The 24540-nt window shown below is 61.5% G+C and overlaps 10 protein-coding genes across 10 annotated transcripts; 5 read left to right on the top strand and 5 right to left on the bottom strand.

Moving 5' to 3' along the window:
- Positions 1 to 8: 8 nt before the first annotated feature.
- RHTO_07650 (DUF1479 domain protein) lies at positions 9 to 1929 on the bottom strand (the record flags this gene model as incomplete). Its single annotated transcript, XM_016421306.1, has 7 exons — positions 9 to 334; positions 450 to 554; positions 615 to 734; positions 789 to 863; positions 919 to 1065; positions 1132 to 1564; positions 1627 to 1929. 7 exons carry the CDS (start codon positions 1927 to 1929, stop codon positions 9 to 11), a joined length of 1509 nt encoding a protein of 502 aa, XP_016274427.1.
- A 410-nt stretch (positions 1930 to 2339) lies between these two features.
- Positions 2340 to 5498, bottom strand: RHTO_07649 (glycerol kinase; the record flags this gene model as incomplete). The annotated part of the gene is made up of 13 exons (XM_016421305.1): positions 2340 to 2359; positions 2490 to 2686; positions 2797 to 3102; positions 3183 to 3226; positions 3305 to 3398; positions 3473 to 3555; positions 3613 to 3683; positions 3797 to 4085; positions 4142 to 4256; positions 4323 to 4458; positions 4679 to 4876; positions 5133 to 5224; positions 5368 to 5498. 13 exons carry the CDS (start codon positions 5496 to 5498, stop codon positions 2340 to 2342), a joined length of 1776 nt encoding a protein of 591 aa, XP_016274426.1.
- A 1203-nt stretch (positions 5499 to 6701) lies between these two features.
- Positions 6702 to 8521, top strand: RHTO_07648 (voltage-dependent ion-selective channel; the record flags this gene model as incomplete). Its single annotated transcript, XM_016421304.1, has 8 exons — positions 6702 to 6742; positions 6853 to 6919; positions 7292 to 7475; positions 7581 to 7723; positions 7831 to 8028; positions 8145 to 8213; positions 8295 to 8331; positions 8391 to 8521. 8 exons carry the CDS (start codon positions 6702 to 6704, stop codon positions 8519 to 8521), a joined length of 870 nt encoding a protein of 289 aa, XP_016274425.1.
- Positions 8522 to 9148: 627 nt separating this feature from the next.
- Positions 9149 to 9725, top strand: RHTO_07647 (uncharacterized protein; the record flags this gene model as incomplete). The annotated part of the gene is made up of 2 exons (XM_016421303.1): positions 9149 to 9371; positions 9439 to 9725. The coding sequence occupies 2 exons, from the start codon at positions 9149 to 9151 to the stop codon at positions 9723 to 9725; spliced, it is 510 nt and encodes a 169-aa protein (XP_016274424.1).
- Positions 9726 to 9950: 225 nt separating this feature from the next.
- RHTO_07646 (uncharacterized protein) lies at positions 9951 to 10291 on the bottom strand (the record flags this gene model as incomplete). The annotated part of the gene is made up of 2 exons (XM_016421302.1): positions 9951 to 10144; positions 10204 to 10291. The coding sequence occupies 2 exons, from the start codon at positions 10289 to 10291 to the stop codon at positions 9951 to 9953; spliced, it is 282 nt and encodes a 93-aa protein (XP_016274423.1).
- A 562-nt stretch (positions 10292 to 10853) lies between these two features.
- Positions 10854 to 14021, top strand: RHTO_07645 (plasma membrane fusion protein PRM1; the record flags this gene model as incomplete). The annotated part of the gene is made up of 6 exons (XM_016421301.1): positions 10854 to 11230; positions 11288 to 11497; positions 11554 to 12448; positions 12517 to 12585; positions 12643 to 12705; positions 12762 to 14021. The coding sequence occupies 6 exons, from the start codon at positions 10854 to 10856 to the stop codon at positions 14019 to 14021; spliced, it is 2874 nt and encodes a 957-aa protein (XP_016274422.1).
- Positions 14022 to 15170: 1149 nt separating this feature from the next.
- On the top strand, positions 15171 to 17735 carry RHTO_07644 (MFS polyamine transporter; the record flags this gene model as incomplete). The annotated part of the gene is made up of 9 exons (XM_016421300.1): positions 15171 to 15624; positions 15686 to 16005; positions 16063 to 16646; positions 16705 to 16814; positions 16871 to 17014; positions 17069 to 17164; positions 17303 to 17368; positions 17427 to 17457; positions 17519 to 17735. 9 exons carry the CDS (start codon positions 15171 to 15173, stop codon positions 17733 to 17735), a joined length of 2022 nt encoding a protein of 673 aa, XP_016274421.1.
- Positions 17736 to 18659: 924 nt separating this feature from the next.
- On the bottom strand, positions 18660 to 20449 carry RHTO_07643 (bZIP transcription factor; the record flags this gene model as incomplete). Its single annotated transcript, XM_016421299.1, has 4 exons — positions 18660 to 19312; positions 19369 to 19700; positions 19761 to 19931; positions 20373 to 20449. 4 exons carry the CDS (start codon positions 20447 to 20449, stop codon positions 18660 to 18662), a joined length of 1233 nt encoding a protein of 410 aa, XP_016274420.1.
- RHTO_07642 (uncharacterized protein) lies at positions 20288 to 21279 on the top strand (the record flags this gene model as incomplete). Its single annotated transcript, XM_016421298.1, has 2 exons — positions 20288 to 20660; positions 20717 to 21279. The coding sequence occupies 2 exons, from the start codon at positions 20288 to 20290 to the stop codon at positions 21277 to 21279; spliced, it is 936 nt and encodes a 311-aa protein (XP_016274419.1).
- Positions 21280 to 21445: 166 nt separating this feature from the next.
- Positions 21446 to 24537, bottom strand: RHTO_07641 (leukotriene-A4 hydrolase; the record flags this gene model as incomplete). Its single annotated transcript, XM_016421297.1, has 16 exons — positions 21446 to 21685; positions 21793 to 22038; positions 22101 to 22139; positions 22226 to 22286; positions 22369 to 22441; positions 22527 to 22592; positions 22650 to 22690; positions 22778 to 22790; positions 22865 to 23012; positions 23092 to 23097; positions 23160 to 23222; positions 23312 to 23374; positions 23497 to 23919; positions 23977 to 24249; positions 24314 to 24442; positions 24511 to 24537. The coding sequence occupies 16 exons, from the start codon at positions 24535 to 24537 to the stop codon at positions 21446 to 21448; spliced, it is 1911 nt and encodes a 636-aa protein (XP_016274418.1).
- Between the last annotated feature and the right edge of the window lie 3 nt (positions 24538 to 24540).

The raw sequence follows: 24540 nt of genomic DNA, 5'->3' as shown, positions 1-24540 counted from the left end.
CCAAGTTCCTAAGTAAACCCAAGAATGCTGTTCGCCTCCTCGATCACCCGCTTCCCGCCCTCCGTCTCCCCCTTCTGCGGCACGAAAGGCGCGTATCCGAGCGCCCTGAGACCCGCTTCTCCCGACCCCGCATGCACATCTCCCTTCCCCGCCCTTGCAACAAACTGGCTCTCCCCCGCGCCGCCAGGAAAGTCGGGCGCTGGTTTTCCAGCTTCGAAGCGGGCGCGTTGGGCGGCGAGGTAGGTTGCGTTCTGTTTGGTGAGAGGGGCGGCGGGGATGTAGAGGACGGAGGAGTCGGCCTTGCCGCCGTGGCGGGACTCGACGGCGTGAATGACTGCAGGAAGCGAGCGAACAAGCGTCAAGCTCCTCGGCCTGAAGAACCAAGACCACTTCGCTCGAAAGCGAAGGCAGCCGTTCGGAAGCAAAAGGCGTCGAGAAAGCCGGCGCACCGTCGCAATGCCAGTAGACCTGACTACCGGGCACGACCTGCGGAACCGAGACCATTGTTTCCGTGAGCCGAAGGTGCGGGTGCGTCTGGTGCGAGAGTTCCTGGGCTGTCGCTCGGCTCGTTGGTCAGTCTGGCTTGGCTGAAGGGTGCGGGTGAGCGAACTCACCTTTGCCCTTAACGGAGCCTGGGAACGCAGTCGAATCAAGGTCGACTTCCCAGTCGTCGAAGCCGAGTTTGCCTTCTCGGCCTCTTCGCTCGCGGAAGAAGGGGCGGAGAATGAGGTAGGCTGTGCAAGAGCGTCGTCAGCGCATAAGGAGGGAAGAGCGTGGAGGGGACGCACATGTAGCCAGGTTGACGTCTGGGAAGACCTGTAGAGTTCCTTCGCCGGGCGCAGTCGTCGATAGCGCGGTCCAGCCTGCATAGAGAGGTCTGTCAGCGACTTCCAAGACACTGCTGAGGCCGCGACGCACCCTGGAACATGCGGAACGCCGAGCAAGCGCCTGCCCCGTTGTACAGGTCCGTTCGCGCGTTCAGGCGAGGCGTCAAGTCCCACGGGTCGTGGCGAAGGTGCGGGTCTGGTCCGCCTCGCAGAATCTCGCGCCAGCACTGACGGAAGCCTGCGCGCCGACCAGCATGAGCGACTGCACCTCGAGGAGAATGAGAAGGTCAAGCCGGAGACGCACCTGGGTCTTCCCACCGCTCCAAACTTCCGCCGTCGATGTGACAGCCGAGCGCAAATACCGAGTCGCCAGGGAAGCGGATCCTCAGTCGGTCGAAATAGCTGATAGGCGTGTTGACCGAGACAGGCGACGAATCGTCGGTCGTATGAAAGAACCCGAGCAGCGTCTTCTGCGTCTCGAGCAAGCCAGGATGCGTTCTCGCCTGAGTCTGCGCAACCGAGTTGTAGATCTCCCACACTTGGGGGTTGTCGTCGGGGAAGCCGCGGGCGAGGGAGCGGTTCTCGGCGATGTAGGACTGGATTTGGCGCTTCCAACCTTCGGCTTCGGCGGCGGCGACAGCGCCGTGGACGACGACGGTGCCGACGCGCTTGATCTCGTCCTTGAGCGAGGGGGACAAGCCAGCCTGGACGTCGCGGAAGTCGACTTGCGGGACGATCTGCGCGAACGAGACGTCTCTCAGCGGAAGTCTCCGCGGTCCACCCACTCGAGCGTACGCACCTGCGTCCCCTTCTCCTTGATCTCCTCCGTCCGCTCCTCCAGCGCGCTCAACACCGTCCTCCAACTCTCGATCAACCCATCCGTCCACAGCGACTTCTTCAACTCGCCGAACCCTGCTTCGAGCGGTACGAATGCGTCTCCTCCAAGCGAGGAGAAGACGGATGCGATGCTGCCTTCGTCTTTCTCGGCGGGCGTTGCTGGAGAGAGGGGAGTGGGGGTGCGGGACATGGAGCGGGCGAGGAGCGGGGTGCGGAGGGAGAGGGCGGAGGTGAGGGTGCGCGGGCGGAGTGCATGTCGGAGCATGTTTGTGAGCGGTTGCAGCAGCTTTACGAGCGAGCAAGCGGAGAGAAGCGGTCGAAGAAGCGACTTCGCCTTGTCGCTTGTCGGGCGACTGTCGAGCGAATTGAGCGGAAGTGGGGGCAGCACGCGCGTGTAGCACAGCGTACCCTCGCCTGGCTCACAGTGAGGGCTAGCAACGACGGGCGGAGGCGAGAGGAGCGGCAAGACGAAAGGAGGCCGACCCGACCTCCGCTCTCCTCCTCGCACCCTCAAAGCGCGAGAGCGTGTACCGTACTTTTTTGCATACTGCATCAAGGAGGGAAGAGAGGTTACGATACATGTCGAGGGGAGTCCATTCTAGTACTGCGGGAGACGTCTTGTTGGTTGGTCTCGCTCGAGGCGAGGAGGGAGGAGAGGTAGGCGAGGGAGGGTGTTTAGCCGTGGCCGGAGTTGGCTGCGAAGGCAAGTGTGTCAGTGGAGGGAGTGCAGGAGATGAAGCGCGTCAAGCTCGACCCAGCGGGTGAGCCCAACACACATTTCACCCACTTCATCCGCCGAAAGCGAAGCGAAACGTCGCGACTCACTCTTCCACCCCCTCGCCCTATCAACCGCCCTAACCCATCCCGCATACTTCCACTCCTTCTCCTCCTCCGTTATGCGCGGGCTGAACGTGCTAACCTTGAGGCGGTTGACCTTCTGCAACGTCTCGGGGCGCGAGAGGTCCCAGCCGAAGAGGCCAAGTGCGCCGCCTGCGAGGAGGGCCGCGCCGAGGACTGTGGATCTGCGAGGCGCGAAACAGAAGCGGGTGTGAGTACGTCGACTACCGTTCCAATCCCGCCGCGTGTGCGACCGAAAGCGCGACTTGGCGAGAGCAGGAAGGACGAGACTCACTCCCTCATCGTCGGTCGCCTGACATCGATCCCCAAAATATCCGCCTGCAACTGCATCGTCACATCACTGCCCGTCATACCACCATCAACCTGCAAGACCTTCAACCCAGCCGGTCCCTTCTCCTCTCCCTCCTTCTTCTTCTCCTCCGACGTTCCGTTCGGCGCAGAAGAAGAAGAGGAGGTAGCGAGAGCGGTGTCTTTCGACATGGCGTCGAGGATGGCGCGCGTTTGGAAGCATGTTGCCTCGAGCGTGGCGCGGACGATGTGGTGCTTGGTAGTGAAGGTCGAGAGGCCGATGAGCATGCCGCTACGAGTCACGGCCAGGTTCGATGCATCCGTCAGCAAGAGAGCCGAGAGATGCGCGAGAACGGCGAGCAAGCGACTCACGTAGCGCGAATGTCCCAATACGGCGCAAACAATCCTCCGAAGCCCTGCGCAAAGCCCATTTCAACCATCAGTTCCTCATTCCGCAAGTCGAGATTCGAGTGAGGAAGGGAATGGGGATGCACCGTAACGAAGTAGACGCCGCCCGTATCGGGTACCTCGTCCGCCAACTCTCCCGCTTCTCGCGGGTGGTCGATGATGCCGAGGTTGTCGCGCAGCCTGTCGCGCCGCATCATCGTCAGCGGGAGACTCGACAGACCTGGGAAGGAGGGAAGGGGAGCGGAGGGACGCGCCAAGTGACTGAACTCCCACCGACCGCGATCGAACCCTCGAGCGCATAATGCAGCGGTCCTTCCTTGCCCATCTTGTACGCGACCTGTGCACTCGCCCATCAGTCGGGAGAAAGCGGGGAAGGGGAAGAGAGGAGACGCACGGTAGTGACGAGTCCGTGGGTCGACTTGACGATGTCGGTGCCGGTGTTGTAGAGCATGAAGCATCCCGTTCCTGCGGGTGGTCGTCCAATATCATCAGTCTCGATTCCTCTCAGAGACTACTCCCCATCATACGAGCTTCCGCCCGCAGGGAGACGAGAGGAGAGAGGGGCGCGCGAGACTGACCATACGTCTGCTTCGCATCCCCCTTGGTCAAGCACTTATTCCCCACCAACGCCGCCTGCTGATCTCCAATCAACCCAGCAATCGGCACGCCCTCCAACAAATGTCCCTTCCTGAAAACGCCATACACCTCCGAGTTGCTGACGACTTCGGGGAGGGCCTCGGGTGGGAAGTCGAAGAAGTCGCAGAGCTGTTGGCACCAGGATTGTTTGTGGAGGTTGAAGAGGAGCGTGCGGCAGGCGTTCGAGGCGTCGGTGATGTGGATTCCGCCGTCTTTTCCGCCCGTGAATTGCTGAGTGCCCGGGAGCGTCAGTGAGCGGACTAAGAAAGATCGAAGGGGGAACGCACGTAGACGAGCCAGGTGTCGACCGTCCCGGCCATCAAAGTCCCCCTCTTCCTCGCCTCCTTGACCTCCTCGACATTCTCCTTCAACCAATCCCACTTGGTAGCTGAGAAGTACGTCCTGTCCGCCGGCCAAGCTCCCATCAACAACGAGCTTTGGGTTTCTGGTGGAAGGGTGGGAACGCACGACAAAGGCAAGCCAGTCAACCTCCTGATCCCCTCCTCGCCGACGATGACCCCGTCAGGCGTGTCGAATTTGGTCGATTCGGCGCGCGCTCGGATGTCGCGGATGTTGGAGGCGTTGCGGGCGTCGGGCCAGGCGACTGTGCGTGCGCGAAGGGGAGGAGGAAGGGCAAGTGGTCAGTGAGGGTTGGAAGGGATGAGGTTGCGCCGCTAGGAGTTCCTTCCGCTCCGCCCTCACTATCTCACGCACGACTCTATGGAGAGCTCCTCCCAGCGCTGAGGGAATCCCGCCGCCCTCCCTTTTACCCAAACCTCCTCCTCCTCCTCCTCCCGGCGAAAGGTACAACGCCCACGACTCACCGGCATTATACAACGGCTCTCCCGTCTGCCTATCCCACAGCAACGTCGTCTCTCGCTGCGTGGCGATCCCGACGCCCTTCAACTGGTCCTTCGAGTGACCTTTTCCCTCGAACTGCTCCAAGCACGCCTCGATGCACTTGTCGATTTCGGCGCAGTAGATCGAGGGGTCGTGTTCGTGCCAGCCTGGTTCGGGGTGGACTGCGAGAGGGTGGGCGGTTTGGTCGAGCGCGGGGAGAAGAGGAGGAAGAAGACGGCGGCGAGGAAGTGCGTCATGAGCGTGGTGGAAGAGGTCAAGTCGCAGATGTGGGCAGTCGGGTAGTTCGGCAAACGTTGAAAAGAATAAGCAAGGTCAGCACTCCCGTTCTCCTTTCCCAGCTGCCCTCTCGCGCGCCCCATTTCCCACTTGGCATCTTCCCCGCCCTCGTCCCCGGGGTGCCAAACGACCCAAACTCACGCTGCTCAAACTCGATTTGGTGGTGCGCGACGACGTCGGCCCACTGGTCAAAGATGTAGAATCGGCACGAGGTGGTGCCGCAGTCGATGGCGCTGTTCGTGCGAGAGGGAGAATGAGCGGGGTCGGGGAGGGGCGGTCCGACGAGAGAGTCGTGTGCGACGAGGGTGCGTTCGAGCAGGGTCAGCACTCGCCTGTACACGGAGTAAGGACCGGCACGCGGGCGAGGTGGACGCACCCGATGAACTCGGTCTCGTGGTCTGCGACAGCTTCGCGGTCGGGTGCGCTCGACGGGCGGTGACCGATCTGACCCAGTCCGGCTGGTCGCTGTCCGCGTGCTTCTGCGATGAGACTGCGTTGTCGCTGCATCTGTCGGGTCCTTCAAGCGAGGGAGAGAGGGCGAGAGGGAGGAGGAGAGGCGTGGAGAGGCGTGGAGGAAACGAGTGGGGCTTGGGTCTGTGTTCGAGAAACAGCGCGGCGGGTGTGTCGCTCTGGCTCTCGCTCAAACAGGACTTGATAGCGTACAAGCTCACAGTGCACAGTGCACACAGAGCGAGCTCACTCAGCGCGAAGAACCCGCCCACGCCCACACGTCAAGTGCGCTTTGCTCAAGTCCGGGTCCCCAGTCCGCATCATCAAGGTCTCTTCCGTTTCGAACCGGGGTGGTTTCCCGCGGGACAGCGCAGACCAAGCTCAGAGGGTGGCGCTGATAGCGTAGAGCGAGCGGAGAGGGGCGAGGCGGAGGAAGAGATAGCGGGAGAGCAGGTCGTCAGCAGGAGAGGGCGAAACTGCTGGGAGAGCAGGTCTCGCTTGTATAGCTGCGAGGGCGTAGCAGCAGTGCTGGAACGCTCTCAGCCAAGGGAGATCGTTGGAGAGACCGGCGGAAGACAAGGCGACGAAGAGCGAGTCGGAGGAGAGAGTCGCGAGACCGTCGCAAGCGGGCGTTGTGGCGTCTCCGATAGGTGACTGGCGATGTGCGGTCGACGTACGACTGCCTGATGAGGGGCGACGACAAGCTTGGCGGTCTGCGACAGAGCGAGCCAAGCGGCGGAGCGATGGAAGTGAGTGCAAGTGAAGCAGGCGATTCTCACTCGGTGTTGTCGCCTGCCGTGTTCGTGAGGAGGCAGTCGCCGAGATCAGATATCAGCCTTGTCGTCTGACGCTGCTTCAGTCGACAAGAACGCCTCAAACGCCCGCGCGAGAGGCGCGACCACCAACTGCCCTCTTGGACGCCTCGCTCTCCTCCCACACCCCTCGCAGCGCCCTCGCTCCTCCTCCGCCATCTTTCGCGTCCCTTTCTCCAGCAGATGAGTGAAAGAGCGAGCTCGTTTGGGGAGGTTGAGTGAGGTCTGCCGGACGTGTGCGTGGAGAGAGGAGAGGAAGAGCGGGCTTGAAGAGTTCGAGCGGGTTGCGTAGCGAGTGTAGGAGAGCAGCTGGAGACTCTGTAAGGATCACGCGAGCACAAGAGGGCTTGAGCGAGTGAGAGGGCGTCCGCCAAACCAGCCGTGCCGTCCTCGTGCCCTTCCTCCTCCTCCTTCCACATCCTCTTTCTCCACAACTCACCGAACAGTAATGGCTCAAATTTCGCCTGTGCCTCCGAGCTGGAAAGACCTGTACGCCCACCTTTCTCCCAGCCCCTCACGATCCCTCCTCGCGAACTTAGCCTCCATCCGACCACCCCCGACCCAACTCGCTTCTAACACTCCTTCCACCCCTCGCGCAGCGGCAAGTCCGCCTCGGACCTGCTCAACAAGGACTTCCCTCTCGCCGGGAGTGCATTGGAGGTCAAGGTGAGCGTTTGTTGAGCGAGGCAGGCGAGGGAGGGGGCGCTCGTCATTCGTGGATGGGCTGGCGCGTTTTGAGGCGCAGAGCGCTCGCGCGGGTGGATGAGGGGGGTCGGAGGACTGCAGAGGAGTGGGTGCGCGTTGGGAGGAAGGAAGGAGGGAGGGAAAGGCGGTTTGAGGCGCGGGAAGAAGTTCCGTTTGGATCGAGGAGGAGGGGGGAAACGTGGTGGATCGTTTCGGCGGGGGGTTGCGCCGCGTTCGCGTGTGTGAGCAGGCGTGTAGGAGACAGGAAACGACTCGCACCGGCTGCCAACCACGTGCCCTCTTTTTCCCCCGCTCACTCAACTAACCCTCCTCCCCTCCTCACTCCTCCAACAGACCCGCGCCCCTAACGGCGTCCTCTTCAAGGTCGCCGGTCTCCGCGACGCCAAGACTGCCGCTATCGCAGGCGACCTCGAGGCCAAGTACACGGACGTCAAGAACGGCGTCACCGTTACTCAGACTTGGACCACGAGCAACGTCCTCAAGACGCAGGTCGAGTTGGAGAACCAGATCGCCAAGGGTGAGTCCCTCGTCCTGCTCACTTTCGGACTCCTGCTCCGTGGAGCAGCGAGCTCGTACTGATGTTGGAGTAGACGACTGACGCGCCTCGCGTTCCCGTTGGTAGGCTTGAAGCTCGACGTCCAGGGCCACCTCCTCCCCGCGACCCAGTCCAAGGCCGCCTTCGTCACGGCCATTTACAAGCAGCCCTCGCTCCACACCCGCGCCCTCCTCGACGTCTTCAAGGGCCCGACCTTCACCGCTGACGCCGTGCGTCTCCCTTTCGTCCCCTGACTTCCTAGCTTCTCTCGTCGGAGCGAGCTGCCGAGCTCGCCATGCGCCCCACTTGTGGTACCCGCTGACACACGCGACCGCAGGTCGTCGGCCGCGACGGTTTCCTCCTCGGAGCCGAGACGACCTACTCTGTCCCCACGGGCGCCATCACGCGCTACGCCGTCGGACTCGGATACGCCGCCCCGTCGTACACCGTCACCCTCCACGGTCTCGCCAACCTCTCGGTCTTCTCGGCTAGCTACTACCACAAGGTCTCGAAGGACGTTGAGGCTGGCGCCAAGGTGCGTTTCGCTCGACCCAGGAGAGGGTGTCCGGGGCTTGTTCGTGATGTCCCGGGCGCTCTAAGATCCTGCGTGGAGGCGCACGAACGAGATGCTGATCTTTGGGCTTCGTGCAGGCCATCTGGGACTCGAAGGCGCCCACCTCGAACGTCGCTGTCGAGGTCGGCACCAAGGCTTACCTTGACGTGCGTTTCGTGCCCCGCTTTCTTCGCTTTTACGCGATGAGCTTCCGCTGATTCTCTCCCTCACGCTCCATGCGCGAACAGAACACCGCCTTCGTCAAGCTCAAGGCCAACTCGGCCGGTTCGTCCCCTCCTCTTCTTCTCCCCACTCGACTCCTCGCTGACACCTCGAACTTGCAGGCATCGTCTCGGCCGGCTACACCCAGGCCCTGCGTCCGGGCGTCAAGGCCAGCTTCGGCCTCGCGCTCGACACCGCCAAGTTGGGCGAGGCGAGCCACAAGGTCGGCACCTCGCTCACCTTTGAGGCGTAGTGCGTCTCCTTCCTCCCTTTGCGAATCTCGCGACCGCGACTCACCAGGATGCTGTGAGCAGAGCTGCGACTCCGTTTTCGGTTTCAAGCACCTCTCGGTTTTCCTTTCGTCCCGTTTCGGCGTACACAAACTCCATCAAAGCTTCAATACAATCTAAGGCGTTCTAACGGTCCTGAGGCGCTCTGCGCCGGTTGGAAGCGGCGGCTGGTCTCGGTACTCTGCTTGAATGAACTCCCGCGGTCGCACATCCCGCTCTCCCTCGCTTCCTCTCCGCTCCTTCTGCCTTTACGGCGCCTGCTTTTCTCCTCTGTCGTCGATACGCATGCGCGGGTGCGCGCCGCTTAGCGGACCAAGTCATCTCCCTCACCCTTGACTCGACCTCTCCCCCCGACCTTCCCATTTCTCACCTCCCGGGTCTCCGGCCTGCTCGCACCAGATTCCACGACGCAACATCGACAAGTCGCAGCCAGCGCCTAGTCAATGGATGAGTCAGGTGAAGACTGAGTAATCGAGTCCTTTTTGCGGATCTGCAGAGGAGGGAGATGCGCTGTCGCGACTCCTGCTGTTGCGAGGCGTGCTGCTCTCTGTCTCCTACATACCACTTCAAGTCCACAAGCATCCGCCACAATGGTCGTTGGCATTCCAGCGGTAGCTCTGCCGTCTCCAACCACCATCACCTCCCCTTCCACTTCGTCCACCTCCTCCTCCCTTACCTCGCCAAGTCGTGTCGGCGACATCGTTGGTGCCGTCATTGCAGCGATCGTCGCTGCTGGATGTATAGCCGGCGTGACATGGTGGGTGTGGAGGAGGAAAGCGAGGATGGCGAGTCGGTCGAGTGTGATTGTCGAAGGTCCGTCACCGTCGTTCTCCTTCACATCCTTACAGCGCCTGACTGTCGTCATGCCCGGCGCACGCAGAAGTCCTCCCTGAACCATCAGCACCAACTCCTCCGCCTCCAACTTACCCACCTCCCTCCTTCCCTCTATCCTCTCGTACTCCCTCCCTCCCTTTCCGCTCCCTCCTCGCCGCCTACCTCTCCCGCCGCCCTCCTGCATCGGCCGCCGCCACATCAGTCACAGCAGCAGACGGGAGAGCCGAACCGCCGCGGTATAAGGAGGATTGGGACGAGGAGGAGAAAGTTGAGGGGCTGAAGAAGTTGGATGCGAGGGAGGGGTCGGTAGATATGCCCCGAGTAGCGGTGTGAGTAGCCCTGAATTTATAAGGGGTGAAGCTGTTCCTGGCGTTTAGCGCGAGCAGACGAGGTCATCGAGCGGGTACGAGAGAGATGCGCCCTCAGCTGCTGGAGTCAAGAAGGAATGCAGAATCGCCGTCGACGTTCTGTATAGGGATACAACACGAACAGAAGGAGGACAGAACGAGCGAGCGCACCCAAACCCTCCTACCCACGCCAGACCAACCGCCTCTCCGCTTAGTTCCACAGCTGGCGAACCTTCTTCTTCATCTCCTTCTTGTTCCCAACCTCCGTCTTCCGCTTCTCCAGCTTGCCAGCCCGTTCAAGCGCCGCCTCGACCTGCGCCTGTTTCCGCTTGTTGGATGCGGACGACTTGGCGCGCTTCGTCTTCGGTTTGGTGGCTTGTGCGGGTGCGACATGCGGTTGTGTGGCTGTGGAAGAGCGCGGTCGGTCAGCTTGAAACTCCACGACGAGCGAGTCTCGGACGCACTGGCGAGAGAGGGTTCTTTTGGAGACGGGAGCTTGACTTCGGGCAGCGGTTCCTCACGGCGGGCTTGTCGGTCTCCTTTGGGTGCCATCTCAATCGTTCGGGCCAGTCAAATAGGGGGAGAGAAGTGGCTGAGCGAGTTGGCTGAGCGGAAGAGATGAGCTTCGAGGTTCGGCTCGTCCACCGCTAGCTGCTTACACTGGATGGGCCGAAAGCATGTTTTCCGCTCGTTGCATCGCCAGCAGAACGCTCGACTGGGCCGCCTCGCTGCCCAAGCCGACGACACCCAGCTCTCGACCCTCCCTCAACTTCATCAGCCCAACGGCGCAGATGTCGCTCACGGCCGCTTGCAGGGTTGACAGGTGCGACAGGAGGCGGCAGAGGGTATCCGCGAGGATCAGAGTCGCAGGGGACGACCGTGCGCCGGTACTGCCCTTGTCACCCTTTGTCCTTGCGCCCGTCCCTTGTCTCGACACGCTCAGACCGCCATGCCTGCTCGCCAGCTGCCTGCCCTTGTCATGCCCTCGCAGGAGCTACACTGGGTCTTTCACTGTCATCGCGAGAGAGCCAGCTCTCTCGCCTTTCTCGCTTCGACACCGGCTGGTTGATCGCTTACTTCCCGCCGACTCGCTGCTTGAGGCAGCCTCGCCGCCATGACGACCTATCCGCCGCCATCCTATCCCATCCACTCACCGCCGTCCTATCCACCCCGCCCGGTCTTGCGCCCCTTCCTCGGCCCTCGCGCGCACATCTCCCTCTCCTGGCTCTCGCAAGAATTCCTCGCGCTCATCCTCCTCCTCATCGCTCTCGCCTTCCTCCTCGCCTCCCTTCCGGGTTTGACGCGGGACGCCAAAGCCTCGCTCTTGTCGGCATGCACAGGAGTCGAGGGCGCGGCGAGCGTTGCGGTCAGCCTGCCGCACTACATGGCGGACGGCGTGAACGAGCTCAACGTGCGAACCGTCAACGCGGTCACGCATGGGCTGGGGGAAGTCCTCGACCTAATGCTGCAGGCGCTGGAGGCGATCGTACTGTGAGTTGAGCGTGGCTTCCTCCGCGAATACAACGGACTGACCCGCTTCTTGACAAGCTTCATCATCGACACCTACCGCTCGCTCTACCTTTGCCTGCTCGATCTCGCGGTACACGGCTCAATCGCGGTGCTTGTCAAGGGTATCGAGGAGGCGCAAGGATTCGTCACGGACGCGATCTCCGGCGTTCGCACGGCGATCCAGGCATCCATTGGCGGGATTGAGACCGCACTCAACAAGACCGTCGATGTAATTGACAAGATCCCAGGGTACGCTCGTATGCATCTGCGTCTCGAAAGCGGAAGCTGACTCGCTGGTCCCGCAGTGTCGACATCAGCCTCCCCTCACTCGACGTACCCGAGCTGTCGGCGCTTGAGAATGTTACGCTGCCCGACACGCTCGTCAACGCCCTGACCTCGCTCAACTCGTCCATCCCGACTCTCTCCGAATTCCGCTCGACTCTCGACAACCTCATCTCGAAGCCGATCGAGTCGCTGCGCGCCAACATCAACGGCACGCTGTCGAACTCGACCATAGACGTCGAACTCTTGCCGATTCCGCCGAAGCAAACGATGGAGCTCTGCACAAACCTCGATACGACCTGGATCGACGATGTCGGGTCGGACCTCGGCAAGTTCGTCAAGGTCGCCATCGGACTCGTCGTGCTGGTCATGGCGCTCTTCATCATCGCAAACGCGTTGTGGGAAAAGTGGCGGTACAGGGTCTTCCTCGGCGGCGTTGAAGCCGCGCGAGAAGCCTGGCTGAACGACCTGCTCTCAGCGGCCTCGTCCGTTGCGCACGATGTCAAGTCACAAACGGCAAATGAGACGCTTTCGACAACCAACCTGCTCTCCTTTCTTAACGCCTCTTCCCACCCAACCCTCTTCCGCCGGGTCTCTCGCCTCGCCTCCGTCCTCCGCCTCTCGACCTCCTCGTCTCGCACCAACCTCATCTGGTTCCTTTCCTACATCGCCCATCCTCCCGCCTGGGCTTTCCTCGCCCTGGGCCTTGTCGGCCTGATCGTCGTCCAGATCCAGCTCGCAATCCTCGAGGGCCCGATCAGGCGTATGGTGCGCAGACGAGCGGAGGATGGGGCGGGACAGTTCTCGAGCAGCGTGATGGGCGCGCTGAATGAGAAGATGCGGGATGCGAGCGAGAGTTGGGCCAACGGGACGAACAAGGTCATCTTGGGTCTGCAGGACGACGTAAACAACAACCTGGTGCGCCTGGCGTCCTTTGTCGTCCCGTTCGAGCATGCAGGAGCTGACGTGCGAATGACGGTCCGCAGTTCGGCTGGGTCAACGACACGACGACCTCGCTCAACTCGACGATGAACGGGTTTTACACCGAGATCACCGTGAGTATCGTACTCTCGATACCTGAGCGAGCTCTTCGCTTACCTCCGAGCCCGCAGGACACGATCACCGAGATTTTCAACGGCACCGTTCTCGAGGATCCCGCTCTCAACCTGATCTACGTGCGTCTTTCCTTTACTCCCCCCTCGCTATCTCCTGGCTGACATTCCCGCCACAGTGCCTCCTAGGCTCCAAGGTCGACTCGATCTCGACCGCCTTGACCTGGCTGCACGACCACGCCCACCTCTCCCTCCCCACCGTCTCTCCCTCCGCCCTCCTTCTTTCCCAAAACCGTACCGACGACCTCACCGCGACACTCACGAACCCGCACTCGACCATCTCGGCGCCCAGCATCGCTGAGAAGATGGTCAACGCGTACGAACGGAACCTCGAGCAGCAACGCCTAGGCTTCATTGTTGCAATCGGCGTCTGGGTTCTCGTCGTCCTCATGGGACTGGTCGGAGCGTGGTGGAGGGCTCGCGGGACTTTGTGGTGGGCGAACAGGCGAGGTGGGATGCGCGGCGGCAAGGACGAGCCGGACGAGAAGGTCGAGCGATTCGGCCAGGACGAGGAGAAGTCCGCTTTCTTCAAGCCGCTTCACCTGCGCTCGATGTCGTCCTTCGGCCGCAGCAGGGCGCCGTATGGAGCGTCAACATCTTCGCTCGACCTGCACGCACCGCCTGCGGTCACAAGCGCCCGACCTGAGCCGCCCTCTTTCGGCGCAACTCAGCCCTTCTTCTCGCCGGCAGAGCAGCTCGTCGTACCGCCTCGCGGTGTCTCGCCGAGCGCGAGAAGCTGGGCCTCTCTGATCGACTACTTCAAACCGACTCCCGATCAGCACGACCAGCCCGTCTCGAATCCCTTCGACGATCCCTCCGCGCCCGCAACTCGCTCGCCGCCTCGCACACTCACTCTTCCGGCTCTGTCCGCCCTCCGCCTACCGGGAGTGATCCCGCCCTCCCTCCCTTCCAAGCGAGCCGGCTCGAAACTCAAGCCTCTCATCTCTCGCCCTCGACCCATCTCCGCTTTCCGCAATCTCCGGGACTCGCATCTTGCCCGTAGGCGGGAGAAGCTCGAGCGCAGACGCGAGAGCGACCTCGTGCCGCTGCGAAACGCCTCGGGTGCGAACGAGCGGCGGTACCGGTTCGGCAAAGGCGCCCAAGCGGCGGGACGACGACGCGACCTCAGAAAACTGACCGATGAGCTCGATGACGACGTCGGCTGGGAGGAGCTGCCGGACCTACACGAGTCGCCGCCGAACCCGTTCGCCGATACCGCACCTTCCTATCCTCGGCCGCCCTCCCTCGCACGACCTGCCCCTCCTCCAGGGCGCCGCACTGCTCCCCTCAGCTCTCGCCAGCCCATCAGCTATATTCCCTCGCCGCGACCGACCAACCCTTTCTCGACACCGTTCGACGACCCTCGAGACCGCCCCTAGATAGTGTCGTCCAGCTCGCTGGTTCGAGCCGTGTAGCATATGTGAAGAGACATTAAGTGTACGCCCAGCTCCAAAGAGAGGCAGTCCAGCGAGTTGAGTGGGCAGCGCGCGAGAGGAATGAGCGAGAGAGGGGCGGAAGGAGGTTTGGCCCCGTCCGCATCGCCTCCTCGCTCAGATTGACTCGCTAGTGCCTCCAAGACCTCTCGAAACGCTCTCTCCAGGGCATGACGGCCTTCTTCAGCCGCCCGAAAGAGCTGTCGCGACTTACCACCCCATACTCTCCCGCCAAACTGATGAAGGCTTACCTCCCTCGCAACGGCGCGCGAGGCCGCCAGACTGCCTGGACGCCAGCAATGAGCATCGCTCATGCTTTAATCAACGCTCTGTCGCCTATCGAACCTGCCATCGAACGTCCACCTCGCCTTCCCTCGCGCAAACCTCCCTTTTCGTCTTCTTCACGACAGTCTCGCCCGCCGAACACTCGCAAGATGGCCATTATATCCGCATACAATCTCAGACCGGCCGACGCCTCACTCCGCCTGCCCCGTCGCCGGTGACCCTTGCTGCTCCTCGAGCTGCCAGCGAGCACAAGGCCTGCGCACCATGCAATGCGGAACGCATTCGCGCATGCGCATGGTCCGGAGAATCTTCCTGCGCTCCTGGCCTTTTTGGCACTGTTCCCGGCCGCTACCGACGCCTGGTCCGGCCGCACTTCGCATTCCCCTCCCATCCCTCTCCTTTCTTTCACAGCGCCTTGAGACGACAACCACTCTCCGATGACTACGTCTAATAGACGTGACTGGACGGACGAAGCGCGCTCTTTGCGATCGCTGCGCTTGCGCTGCAATTGCGCTGCACTCTGCTACATCGCCCTCTCTGGCACCCCTCTTTTGGGTTCGAAACTACTTGCTGTAGTTAAGTCGCTCGAACTTGCGCTTGACTCGCGGGCGGACCGACAAGCAAGAATGACTGGAACGGAATGAGGTCATCGATCCGGCCTTCCCCCTCTCCCGGCTTCGCTTCGGTCCAGCATTTTTCGGTGGAGGCAGTCCGCCGCTCTTCGCTTTCGCTGTTCCTCCACGCTTCGAGGCTCGCCCGTCTTGCTGCCGCCTCTCCCACTCGTCAACAATACCAGACAGCCACGACCGGATGTCCACACCCGTCGAGACCAGCTCGTCCGGCGAGTCGACCCTGGCCGACCGCAACCTCGCTGACCGATCCGCGTCTGCTTCGCCATCGCGGGCCAAGACGTACAAGCGACACCCCCACGACCCAGAGTACTACGATGCGGATGCAGCAGAGGCAGAGCGGGAGATGCGCGATTGGGGCGGCGACGCGCCGGACCTGCCTCGAATTCCGGGAGTTCACTCTCCTCACCCCGCCGACAAGCTCGACAAAAGCCGCCAGCCTCACCGCGCTCCCGACTACCGCATGCCGACGACGAGGCGAGGAAGTATCGGTGCGGCGGGTTCGACGAGGCCAACGGGGCGGACGAGGAGCAGGAGTCAGACGGCATGGAGCGAGAACGGCTTCCCCGAGCTGCACCTGGTCGATACGGCTTTCTCGGATGCGCACCGACAGCTGAGTCGGATGTCGAGGGCCCGTGAGTCTCTCGATTTCGGCTCATCAAGGCTGCCAGTTCCGCTGACCGATGGTTGATCCAGGTTCGCGCGGCACGTCGATCGGCACTACAACACAGGACGGTGGCGACGAGGATGAGCAGCAGGACGAGCAGGAGAAGGACCCGAACAAGGTTGAGTGGGAAGAGGAGGATCCGCTCAACCCGCAAAATTGGAGCGACAAGAAGAAGTGGGCGATTACGATCCTCTGCGCGCAGGCGACACTCGTCGTCACCTTTGCCTCGAGTTCGCCGTCGAGCGCGACTCAGCAAATCGCACAGGACTTTGGCTCGTCGCTCGAGGTCGCGGATCTCACGACTTCGCTTTTCCTCGCGGGCTACTGCTTGGGTCCCATCGTCTGGGCTGTACGTCGACGTTCGCTGACTTACCTGGAAAGCCGAAACTGACTCGTTGCCCAACAGCCAATGTCGGAAATGGTCGGCCGCCGCCCCGTCTTCGTCGTCTCGCTCGCCATCTTCGGTCTCTTCCAGATCGGGGACGCCCTCGCACAGAACATCTGGACGATAATCATCATCCGCTTCCTTGCCGCCTGCTTCGCCTCATCGCCTCTCACGAACGCAGGAGGAGTCATCGCCGACATCTGGGATCCGATGGGTCGAGGCAAGGCAATGGCCCTTTTCTCGGCCAGCGTCTTCGTCGGACCTGTCCTCGGCCCCATCATCGGCGGGTTCACCGTGATGAACCAGTCGCTGCGGTGGAGGTGGATCTTTGCCTTCATCGGCTTCTGGTCGGCGGCGAGCTGGATCCTCATCGCGGTTTTCCTCCCCGAAACGTACCACCCGAAGCTGCTCGCTCAGCGCGCGAAGCGTCTGCGCAAGGAGGACCCGGACAAGCACGGCGACAAGTACGCCGAACTCGAGAAGGCAGATTTCTCGATCCGATCTATCGTGACTCGCACGCTCGCGCGTCCAGCAATCATGCTGGTCGTTGAGCCCATCGTCTTGACCGTAACCATCTACCTTTCAGTCGTCTATGGACTCCTCTAGTGCGTCCGGATCCTCAGCTACCTCTGGTCGTCTCCGCTAACTTCGCCTCTCCTACAGCGGCCTCTTCTCCGTCTTTCCCATCATCTGGGGCGAGCTACGGGGATTCAATCCCGGCGAGACAGGTCTCGTATTCATCGCCGTTGGCCTCGGAACGACCATGGGTGCCCGTGAGTCTACAGCCTTCCATCCGCCTCGTCCTGTCGCTCATCTTTCTCCCCTGCAGTCATCTTTGTCTGGACTCAGCGACACTACCGCGAACTCATTCCTAAGTGGCATGGACACCCGCCGCCCGAGGAGCGTTTGTACGGCGCCATGCTCGCTGGTCCTTTCCTGATCATCGGTATCTTCTGGCTCGGATGGACTGGAAGTGCGTTCGGTTCTCATACATCAGCTCAGAACGGCGCTGATCCTTGTGTCGCAGACTACCCGTCCATCCACTGGGCTGTTCCCGCCGCGTCCGCCATCCTCATCGGCATGTCGTTCACGCTCGTCTTCATTTCATTCCTGACGTACCTCGGTGCGTCGCGCGAGCTGTTCCTTGCGATATGCAGCGTTCGCTAACGCTCCCTTCTCGCCAACTCCCGCCGAACCTCGCCGACTTCCGACGGAACCTTCCAACCCTCGCCGACACTTGCCAACTCTCCTCCGCTCGCAGTTGAGGTGTACTTGATGTACTCAGCCTCTGCGCTGGCTGGCAACACCATTATTCGTTCTGCTACCGGTGCGCCCTCCTAAGCTCCTTCGCGTATCGCAGAAGCTGACTGACTTCCTCCGAGCAGCCGTCGCCTTCCCGCTCTTCGTCCGCCAGATGTGCGCCTCCCTCTCCATTCCCTGCTCTTCAAGCTCTTTTCACTGACACTTTGATGCGCAGGTTCGCCGCCCTCGGAGTCGGCTGGGCCTGCTCCGTCTTCGGCTTCGTCGCCCTCGCCATCAGCCCTTCGCCCTTCCTCTTCTACAAGTACGGCTGGAAGCTGCGCCAACACTCGCGCTTTGCTCCATGCCTCGACGTCGGGTTGCGCGAGCAGGTCAAGCGCGAGGAGCAGGAGCGGCAGGAGAAGGAGAAGAACGGAGGCGCGGAGGCTGTCTAGATGGACGGTTGCGGGGTCGAAAGACGGGGCGACCCGGTACATATTGCACACTTGTTGTTTGCTACCAGTTCTGTCGCATCAGCCGGTCAATTGCTTAGGGTTAGGGTTAACCCTAACCTAACCCTAAGAACGAGCGAACTCCCGCCTGAGAAGGTCATCGCGATGCGGCTTTCCCTTCTGCTCGTGGCTTTCGCTCGCCTTCGCTCGCACTTTGTTGGGGGCGAGTTGCAGTAGGCTGAGTATGAACGCAGCGAAGTGTAGTACAAGAGAGTAGGTACGACAAACCTCCACCGCACATCCACCTTCGTCCGCCTCGCTTAACCAGCTCGTCCAGCCCAATCAGCTTGACTCTTCCTCGCCTAAGAGAGTCTGAGCAGTGCTGGTGCGGGAGAATGGAGGCCCTGTGCGAAATGTCGAAGGGGGCCGGAGAGGCCGTCAGCAACCGTCTCCACCTCCTCCTGCTCGAGTCGACCGCGCCATCTCCTCCTTTTCAGCCGATGTCAGCTTATAGCAATTGTTCTCATGTCTGACGCCTCCAACGCTGGACGCCTCGGACAGGGTTGATCCGTTCCATGTTTCGATCCTTTCGGAGGAGTGATGTCGTCGTTGGAGCCGGGGAAGGTCAGACGGACGCACTGTCTCCTCAAGGGATGTAGAAGTGATAGAGAATGAGAAGAGAACGCAGGCAGGAATCGCTTTTGCGCTTCCCCTCCTGACCATCCAGTCGACCACTCGACTCACTCGCTCGACACCGTCAACAAGCGACTCGGTCGGTCGACAAAGCCGGCCGACTCACATGGTCGACGCCGAGAGCTCGACTGCGAGGGCGCTGTGTAGCCAGGTGGCAGGAAAGAGACCACTCTACTCTCGAATCGTCGAATGTCACCTCGAGGAGAAAGACCATGCTTTGCCCAGAAGTGACTACTACACATCCCCGCCTACCAAGCGCAGCATCACCTCTAGCTGCTCCACCCGCTCGCGCAACGCCGCGTTCTGGACCTCGAGCTCCTGCACCCTCGCCTGCTTCCTCGCCCGGCACCTTCGAGCCGACAAGGTGTTCTGCAACCTCTTGCGTTCCGTCGCCGTCAACGCCTCCTGCGGTATGTCCTCGCCATCGTCCAGTCCCTCCGCCGCACCCGACTCGCCGCTGCTCGGAGAAGCCGACGACTCGCTCGCCGCCTGCTGCTCCTTCCGCCGCTTCGCCGCCACCTTGCGCTCGCCCGCCGCGTTCAACCGCTTGCGCGACGTCGCTGAGGGTAAGAGCGAGTCGCGCTTCTGGATTGGCGCGTCGATAGCGATGCGCGGGATGCAGGGGTCGCGGAAACCGGTTGGGGCGGGGCGAGCGGCTTGCTCGGCGAGGTAAGAAGCAGGAGTGAGAGCGGCCGGAGGGAGGGCCGAGGAATCAGGAGAGGTGGTGGTAGTTGTGGTGGAGGGCGAGGTGGACGAGGTTGAGGCACTGTGGGTCGGGAGGTTGAGAGGCGTAGCGAAGAGGGAGAAGTTGAGAGTGTCGTCGTCGATTGGCGAAAAGTGGGAGGAAGAGTCGAGAGGATCATGAGGAGCGAGAGTTGCTGCTGGGACTGTTTGCGGACCTCCGTCAGAGTGAGCCTGCCGAGAGAACCCGAATCATACGCACGCGGCAAAGGCTGACGTAGTTGGAGATCTGCTGCGCTCGGTGAGAGGTTGGTCGAAGTCGTCAAGAGTGCGGCATGGTCGAAATTTGAAAGGAAAGGAAGGGTAGGGTCGAAGGCAAAGGTGGAAGTGTCGAAAGCGAGGGCGTCAAGCGAGCACACCGGCGAAGTTGAGACGCCAGTGATTCCGAGTGATGCAAGGGAAGCGGAAGGATCGGGTAGGGTATCGAGGGGCAAGAGGGGAAACGGGGCGTCGACGGCGAGATCGACGGCACCGACTCCGCAACAGCTTACGCAGCTGTGCGGAGCTGAGCAGGAGCAGCGACGGCACCAACCACTGTGGAGCGGGAATCAGCTCGTGCCTCGTTGGTGGGACGCGGATCTCACTTTTCGCTACTTTGTATTATCGAGAGGGGAAGAAGGTAAGCTCAAAAGGCGTCGGGTCACGGCTGTGACGGCGGTGACACCCGGCGTGGAGGTGTGAGAGTCGGCGGTAGAAGGCAAGCGGGCAGCAAGTGAAGGGAGGGAGGAAGAGAAGCGGAGGCAGGTAGTCGGGAGGGGTGGTCGACTCAGTGTCGGTCAACGACTTCGGCCCGCTCGGGAGAGACGAGCATCCGTGCACCAGCAGTTCTGCTCCCAAACTCCGCAGCTACGCGTAGCACGAGTGCGCCGGGACGAGTTGCGGCGGAGTTCTGCTCCTCGGTGGGTCGCAAACTGATGAGGAGGCGAGGAGCAGTCGCGAGTACTCGTCGCGCGGCGTGCGCGAGTCGTCCGCCCTCAAGCGAGTGCTAAGCAGCGATTCAGCCACAGCTAGCGCCACAGCGAGCGACTTCAATGGGCTGGCAGACGCGAACGTGTGACCGCGCCTCTCTCCCTCGCTCCTCGCACTCTCTGGCACACCCTGACCCGCTTGAAGCCGCCGCAATGCTCTCTGTTCTACCGCTAGAGCTGCAGCTCCATATCCTCGAGCTCGCCCTCCCGCCCCTCATCCTCGCCCGCCTCGACGAACGAGCCCAACTCTGCAAGACCTTCTCCCTCGTCCACCGCACCTGGACGCGTATTGCACAGCGCGAACTCTACGAGCATGTTTCTTGCGCCGACGAAGCGTCCATTCTCGGGCTCGCGGCGGGTATGAAGGGACGTTGGCCGATCAAGCGACTTCGCCTCGAATACCTTCCTGCATGCCGCAACCGCTTCAAGAGGCTCATGAAGAATGCGCTGGCTCGAGGGGATGTTGAGCAGATCTGGCTGTCGGGACGGTTGACCGAGAGTGACCACTTCATCGAAGGCGCTCATGGTGTGTTCGGTTTCCTCCACAGCATGCCTCGTAGCGCTAATGCGATGATTCTGCAGCTCTCAAGAAGCTGTATCTGCTCAACACGATTCTCTGGAACGCTATGTCCATCATTGACGACTCCACCTCACGCAACTTAACATACCTCTTCGTCAGCGACGTCGGCCTTGCACCTTTCCCCGCCGACTTGCAGCTGCAGACGCTTCTGCTCAGCTGTGTCACTTTGGATCACCCTGCGGAGACCTCTTTCGCCCATTTGTCAGCCGTGCGTATACTCGGCTTGATCGCGACTGTTCCCCTCATCCTCATCGCCAATGACCTTCCTCCGCTTCTGCGACACTTGGCGTACTACGATGCGGACTGGGAGTCGGAAGACGAGGAGCCCGACGAGAATGATCAGGCGCGAGTCAATGCGCTCTCTGCGATGCGCGAGAAGCACCGGCCCGCCATGGCGAAGCTGGCGCAAAGGCTCGCTTCCTGTACGAGCAATACGGATGCAGGCGAGCGTAGACCGTGGAGCTACGTTCTCGAGGAACAGGTGGAGGAAGCGGGCGGCAAATTCACGGTGATCGACGACGACAACTTCGACCTCGAGGAATGGGCGTGGTCTCTCGGCGCGTAGCGTAGCAGGGCCTGTCACATAGCAATGCACAGCTTGAACATCTGGCCATGCCTTCGCAAGCTCGCAGCACTTCCTAGCCGATGCTCGCCGGCACAACACGTCTTGCGCAGAAGCGCAGAGCTCGCTTGATACCGCAGAAGCACCCATCATGCATCGCTACATCCCGCTACTTCTCCTTCTTCTCGCCCTCATCGAGTCCGAGATCCTGCGCGACCATCCTCCTCGCAATCGGGTGGAGGAAGCCCTTGCCGTACTTGAGGAAAGTCTCCTTGGCGAGCTCAGGGTCGACGACGAAGACGGCGCGGTACGTCGGGCGGCAGTACTTCATCCGACCTTGGTTGCGGACCCAGTGAGCGGCTTGTTTGGCGTACAGGCCCGACTTGAGGGCGAAGAGGTACCAGCGGAGCTGCGGCAGGGGACGAGCATCAGCGGCAAGCACAGATTCTCCTTTGCGAAAGCACACGAGAGCACGATTCTCCAGGCTCGTTCTCAAAGGCGGAAAGCTCGACGCACCCTGATCTCCGGGTCGTGCGAGCTGTCAAAACCGTACGCCTTCTGGACCGCCTCGACGACCTTGTCCTCAAACTTGTCGTACGTGCCGAGCGTCTCGAGGAAGAGGACGACCTGCGTCGAGCTCATTCCTTCGAGGTCCGACTTGGTGAACTTGCTTGCGAGGTCTGAGGGCGAGAGCGAGCGGGAGGAGTTCCACGACGAGGCGAGGGCGTAGGCGCGGTCGGCGAGCGTCGTGTCGTACTCCATCTGCGCGAGCGAGATCGCTTGAGTAAGCGGACTGATACTACGGGACTAAGGCGGAGGCGCACCTTGACCGGCAACTCGGTCCCCTCGCCGTTCAACCAGGCCTGCACGGTGGCGAATCGGAGTTCAGCACTTTGCAAGCTTGGAGAGCGGTCGCCAAACCGAAGCGTAAAGCGAAACACCGACGCACATCCCAGTCAACCTTCTCCTTCAAGATCCTCGCCTTCTCCGGGTACTGGTTCCAGTAGGACCTGCGAGCCTCGTCCTGTCAGCCAAAGCTTCACAAGGCGGCACGTAACGCCGCAGAAAGCGGCTCCGCAAAGCAGGACGCACCAGAAGTGGTCCTCCCACTCCTTGGTCGAGACAGCCTTGCCGCCAAACTCCTTGATGTAGGCCTTCTGGTACGCTGTGCGCATCGTCGGAAATCACCATCAGCACTTTCAGCCCCCTCATATGAGCAGTCCTGCGGAGAAGGGTCAAACGCGACGCACGGTTGAACACCTCTACTCCACCGACCAACTTCTCGAGGTAGTAGAGGAAGTTGGCGCCCTTGTCATCTGGATTGAGTGTTCGTCAGCGAACAGGTCACAACGACGAGGGGAAGGTGGACGAACAGGCGACGCTCGAGTAGAACTCGTCCGGGTCCTCGCCGAAGCTGTGCGGTCAAGGCACGTCAGGACTTATCTCGCTCGCTGCATCGAAGCAGAGTGAGGAGAAGACGCTATCGAAAGGCCCGACGCACTCGTAAGGGATGTCTGCGCATGCGAGAAACTCCGAGAGTCAGCTTCTTCTCGACCTCGCTCGCGCATGGCAATCGGACTGGACGCACGCAACCGCTGCGCCTTCCTCCACCCGTCCCGATCGTACCTCTTCAAATCATCGTTCATGCTCTTGGCGCCAATAATGTACTCAAAGTCGCGGGTTTGCGGGCCGTGCAGGCCGAGAGCGATCAGGCGCTCTGTGTAGGTCGTCCAGCCCTGAGAGGCGGTGGAGCGTTGGACGCAGGCGTGAGACAAGAGATAGAAAGGCTGTTGGGCAGGCGAAGGAGAAGCGCACCTCGTTCTGCGGGAGAAGGACAGGTCAGCTTGTCCCGAAGCGAGGAAGGGAAGGAGAGACCAACTCACGAGCCAGAACGAATCCCAAGCCGCAACACCCACATCGTTTCCGTGCCAGCTATGCGATGCCTCCTGCGCGTATCCACGAGAACAAGGCTCAGCAGGCCAAAGGAGGTTGCGAAGGTCCAGTCAAGGCGGCGTCGAGGAGGCGCGGAACGTACATGAGCGAGAACATCGACTTGCGAGCGGTCTCCGACGATAAGCGCAGGCGTAAGGAAAGTCATCTGCGGGCAGCAAGAGCAACAGTGAGTGTACGGAATCGAGAATCGCCTTATCGGACCTGGGAGACTTCGCGCTGCCTCCCAAGGCTCCGCGACGGCCGCCTGGCGCTTCTGGGCCGACGTACGTTCGGATTCTCCATACCTCCGAACGGGAAGGAGAACGGTAGAACGAGCGCGTCGTAGCGTCCCCACTTGTACAAACCGCACAACTCCTCCGCCGTCTTGATGAACCGCTCCGCGTCTTCCTGGAACTCGCGAGCGCACGCATCAACCTTTCCTGCTTCAGCCCATACACCTGTGCGTTCTCCAAGCGCACGGAAGGCCACTTCTCCTCCGGCGATCGCGAGGAGGTATGAAGGGATAGCGATAGGCTGATGCCACTTGGTCGTCTGGAGCGTTCCGTCGATGGGTGGCTGGGGAGCTTCGAGAGGCGGTGAGATGCGCAAGGCGGAGAGGAGGATCGGAAGAGGGGAGTGGACGGTCGCGGTGTAAGGGAATTTGATGGCGGGAGTGTCCATGATTGGGCACAGCGAGCGGCAATGAATGGCCTGGGCGGACAGAGGGGTCAGTTCCGGGGTGTGAAGGACATGCGGAGAGTCTCAGACCTGGCATTGGGAGTACATGAACGGGTACTTCTTGCTGTCCGTCTGCTCCTTCTCGAGCCACCCAAGCGCCGTGCAACCATCCGTCGTCGAGTACTCGATCGCGACCTCGAGCTCCTCGTCCTTCTTCAGGGCGTGCGGAAGAGAGATCGTGAGTGCGGAACCGAGGTTTGGGTGACGCTTTGAGGGAAGGGAGAAGGAAAGGTCGGAGTGTGAAGATGAGGGGATGTAGCAGCGCTTGATGGCGAGGTAGGACGTGTCGAGGATGAGCTTGTCCTGCGCGTAAAGTGTCGTCGAAGATCAGCCGTTGCCCATTGACGAAGGAGAGGACCCGACGCACGACGCCGTCCTTCTCAGCCTTGAGCGAGTGCTTGACGTGTCCGCGGATGATGCGGTGCTGCCAATCGACGGTCCACTCGAGGTCGAGAGCGGTGGTGCGGATGTCCTGGTAGTTGGACTGGGTTGCGTTCTGTTTGAGGGTGTCCGAAGGTGGGGGTCAGTTCGAGGAGAAGAAGGGCGACGAGGGACGGTGCGCACGTCGCGGGTCGTCGGGATGGCTGCCATGGT

Source organism: Rhodotorula toruloides (assembly GCF_000320785.1).
Source record: "Rhodotorula toruloides NP11 unplaced genomic scaffold Scaffold7, whole genome shotgun sequence".
NCBI classification, from domain to species: domain Eukaryota; kingdom Fungi; phylum Basidiomycota; class Microbotryomycetes; order Sporidiobolales; family Sporidiobolaceae; genus Rhodotorula; species Rhodotorula toruloides.
This window is presented reverse-complemented; position numbering and strand designations above follow the sequence as displayed.